A 4,259-nucleotide genomic window follows, 5' to 3' on the forward strand; every position below is an offset into this window, starting at 1 on the left:
CCCTCCATCTTGTATTTGCAAAGGACCCCGGGCCCCAGTTCAGCCTGCAGGGACCTGGCCCGAGTGTCTCCCCTGCTCTGATGGACCTTCTAGCAAAATCACTTTTCTGGGGCTCTTCCTTCCCCCTCCCTGAGGTGGCTCCCAGAAACCCCTGCCCCCATATATGTGTGTATCTCTGACCTCACCCCTCACCCAGGACTTGCAGGCTCCCTCCTGGCCCCTGGAGTGAATCAGGACTCTCCTGCTGGGGGTCTCTCCACCCTGGCCAGAAGCCCTCTGCTGAGTGTCCAGAACATCTCAGCTCCTGCCCCCCTCCCCCGGCTACTGCCCTTGCCCAGTCTCCCCTGACCCCAGAGGCAGGGGCTTCGTAGTCTAACCCCCCAGCGTCCCGACGGCCTTACCCTAAGTCCTTCCACGCCCCCACTACGGTCTCCACTCCCCCATGCAAGGCCTCGGGTCAGGATGCTGCCCAACCCCAAGTCTCATCTCTGTCCCCCTGCCTGCCCTGGCCTCCACCATTCCCTCTGCGTGCGGCTCGGCACAACCGGCTGTCCCCGCGAGGACTAACCAGGACACTCAGGTCCGCTCTGACACAGAATATGCTTCAATCCTGGTCTTAAGTTTTGGGTAAAAATTTAACTTCCTGCGGGGCGCCTGGGTGGCTCAGTGGGTTAAGCCGCTGCCTTCGGCTCGGGTCGTGATCTCAGGGTCCTGGGATCGAGCCCCGCATCGGGCTCTCTGCTCAGCGGGGAGCCTGCTTCCTCCTCTCTCTCTCTCTGCCTGCCTCTCTGCCTACTTGTGATCTCTCTCTGTCAAGTAAATAAATAAAATCTTTAAAAAAAAAAATTTAACTTCCTGGGATGCCTGGGTGGCTCAGTTGGCATCGCATCTGGCTCAGATCTCAGCTCGCGTCTTGGTTTCAAGGTCATGGGTTCAAGACGCGTACTGGGTTCCACGCCGGGCATGCAGCCGACTTTAAAAAAAATTATTTTAAAAGTAACTTCCTCAGTATCACTCCACGAACTGGTGCCAAATGCATTCTCCTGTCCAGATGAATGCAGGCTGCAGGGACGCTCTGGGGGTGTTTGTTCTCCAAGGCTACGGCTTCTTGGCGCATCCTAAAATCAGGACTTGGGAAGCGGAGACCTGGAGTCCTGGTCGAGGTGCAAACTTTGGGCCATTCTCTTCCAGAAACGTTAGGGGTCTTGAGTGGGGCCAGTGGCCCCAGGCCTCCCTTTAGGGGCTGCAGCAGGGTAGCCATTCTCTGCCTGCCCACACATCGGAATCCCGGCGGGCCTTGAAGGGGACCAGGGCCCGGATGGCACAGAGACAGGCCCACAGGGTGGGAGCTGGGCCACAAGACAGGGGGTACAGGCCTCTAGGGGTGGGCAGAGGTCTAACACCCTGCCTCGTGGGCTCTCTGTGGGCAGAGCCTGGTGGCCTCAGTGTCCCTAGGAGGCATGAGATAAATCCCCGGGGGGAGAAGAGGTGTGACCTGGACCCCACCCCCTACAATGCTTCCCTGAACGAGCCCGGGCCAGTCTTTTCCTGCCTCACCACAGGGTCTCAGGCCCCACCCCCCAGGCCTGGCTTGGGCAGGGTGGCACAAGGCCACCAGGTCAGGACAGCCGGAGCAGCCAGCAGCAAAGCCTCAGAGGAAGACGTGCACCCTTGCAGACAGAGCGACGGGCCCGTGGTGCTGTGGGCGGCCCCCTGAGCCTCGCCCCTCCCCGCGCCCCACTCCAATGTGCCGTCCCCACGCCGAGGCGCGACTGGGTGCAGAGCTCAGACTTTATTGCTCCAGTGCTGACACGGTGCCCGTGGTTGGGAGCACGGACAGGGATAGGGACGGGACAGGTGGCCCGGGGCCTGCACCCCGGCCTGGAGAGCAGCGGGCCACCGCGGCTCACCACAGACCCTGGCCACACTCACGTCCACTGCTGTGGGTCGGGGAGTCCCGCTGTGATCTTCGGAAGCTGGCTCTGGGCCTGAGCCTCCTACACACCCTCCTAGTCGGTCTGGGTGTGGGGCCTTCTGGGCAGCACGAGGAAGAGGGCGGGACCGATGGGACTCACGGAGCCATGTGGAAGGGAGAGCAGAGAACTTTCTGGAAGACAGCTAAGTCGCGGGGGCGGTGGGGGCCTAGGAGGGGCTGGGGGTGGCAGCCTGCCCTCCGGGGCGGCGGCGTCCCCTGCAGGGCTCAGGCCACCTCCCACCGTGGACCCCGGTGCTCACAGGGGGCCGCGGGCCCCTCCCGAGCCCCCGGAGGATGGTGAGCGCCCGGGGCCCTACAGGGGGAGGCCGGCCCGGCGGGCCAGGCGGCGGGCGGCGGCGGTAGTCGCGGTAGCTCCTGGAGAGCAGCGTGTAGAGGAAGGGGTCCACGCAGCTGTTGCCGTAGGTGAGGCAGGTGGTCAGGTAGTTGACCAGGCGGGCGGCGCGGGGCGAGAGCGGCGCAGGCCCGCGGTACTGGGCGAAGAGCTGCCACAGCCAGAAGGGCAGGAAGCAGGCCCAGAAGAGCCCCACGACGGCCGCGAGGAGGCGCAGCACGCGGGGATTGGGCAGCCGCCGTGTCTGCGGGAAGGAGGCCCGCTGCGAGCGCCAGTAGGCCCGGGCCAGGCGCGTGTAGAGCAGCCCGATGACTAGGCCGGGCCCCGCAATGCTGGTCCCGAAGAGCAGCGTCAGGTAGGCGCAGTGGGCGCGCGGCCCCCAGACAGGCAGGCAGAGGCTCTTGCGGCCCCTGCGGACCAGCCGGATGGTCAGCGCCATGGGCAGTGCCAGCAGCAGCGCCAGCAGCCAAGCGCCCAGAGCCAGCACCTTGCGGTAGGCCTTGGAGCGCCGCGCCGTGTCCAGAGGCCTGAGCACGGCCGCGTAGCGCTCGCTGCCCATGATGGTCAGCGTGAAGATGCTGGCGTGCATGGTCAGGAAGTCCAGGCTGAAGAGCACCCGGCAGCCCAGGTCGCCGAAGTGCCACCGCCGGGTGACATAGGTGGCCACGATGAAGGGGATGCTGAGCAGGTAGAGCAGGTCGGCCAGCGCCAGGCTGGCGATGTAGACGGACAGGGAGGCCGAGGCGCGCAGGCGGCACGTGACCACCAGCGTGTAGGCGTTGCCGGCCACACCCACCACGCCCATGGCCAAGAGCACCGCCCCGATGGCCCCGGTGGCCGCCAGGTCCTCCAGGGAGCTGGGCTCCGCTGGGCCGGCCCAGGAGCCGTTGAGGGAGGCGTTGGGGGCGCCAGACGGCCTGGGCTCAGGGCTGCCCATCGTGGCCAGCACGGGGAACCTGCTCACGGGCTCAGGGCTCAGCGTCATCTCTGCTGCCTCACGCGGGGCTTGGTGCCGGGCTGCGCAGCTCCTCTGGGTGGGGAGGAGGCATCTGTGGGCAGCGGACCTGGTCTGCAGGAGTACGTGCTCATTAAGACCAGCTCCGGGGCCCCCTCCCACTCCCAGGAGGCCATGTGAGAGCAGAGCGGCCCCCACCGGGCTGGGGGACCTGCGGACGGCTGTGCTTGCCCCAGAGTAGTCCTTTCTCCGAATTTATTTCTTCTGCATGTTTTAGAAAACATGGCTTAGATCGCAAAAGTAATGTCCGCTGAGGGAAAGCATTTGTAACCTCTCTCTACCCACATGAGGGAAATGAGTCTTGCCCTGACCTCATGCCATACACAAAAATAATTCAAGGACTATTGAATTGGATTGTGGACCCGCATAGAATAGTTTAAATCAATCAACCAACCAACCCATCAAGCTCTGGCAGAAATACAGAGTACCCGCAGGGCCATGGACAGGCGGAGATTTCTCACAAAAGAACAGGAAACACTTGCAATAAAAGAAAAGACCAATCTAATGGACTTTGTTAAAATTAGCGACCTCAGAGCGTAAAAATGTAAATTATGGACTGGAAAAGATTATTAGAAGACAAAGAACTAGTAACCAAACTGTACGAACTAACTATAAATCCACACCATCTAATGACTTGTTTGAATGTGAAGAAAAAGAGAAGGTCTGAAGAGGAGCTTCTCAGAAGAGGATGGCCAAGTGTTCGAGAGGCACTGGAGGGGACACTCAGTGTCTTTAGTCATCAGGGAAACACAGGTGGAAACCACCGCACGCCCACGCAATGACCAGAGCCAGAAAGGCAGATCCCGGCGTCAGGACGCACGCGGAGGAGCTGGGGGGCAGATCCCGGGTGTCGGATGCGCGCGGAGGAGCTGGGGGAGTGTGAAGTTTGCAGCCCCTTCAGAAAGCAACCCAGGGCT

At 62.4% G+C, this 4,259-nt stretch overlaps 1 protein-coding gene across 1 annotated transcript; it reads right to left on the bottom strand.

Moving 5' to 3' along the window:
• Positions 1–2,142: 2,142 nt before the first annotated feature.
• Positions 2,143–3,312, bottom strand: UTS2R (urotensin 2 receptor). Its single transcript, XM_059380145.1, has one exon. The coding sequence runs from the start codon at positions 3,310–3,312 to the stop codon at positions 2,143–2,145; it is 1,170 nt and encodes a 389-aa protein (XP_059236128.1).
• Positions 3,313–4,259: the final 947 nt, after the last annotated feature.

This window comes from Mustela nigripes, chromosome 16 (assembly GCF_022355385.1).
Source record: "Mustela nigripes isolate SB6536 chromosome 16, MUSNIG.SB6536, whole genome shotgun sequence".
NCBI lineage: Eukaryota > Metazoa > Chordata > Mammalia > Carnivora > Mustelidae > Mustela > Mustela nigripes.

What these genes read in the sequence shown, in the direction of transcription:
- UTS2R (XM_059380145.1), bottom strand. Translation starts at nt 3,312, where the DNA reads ATGACGCTGAGCCCTGAGCCCGTGAGCAGGTTCCCCGTGCTGGCCACG.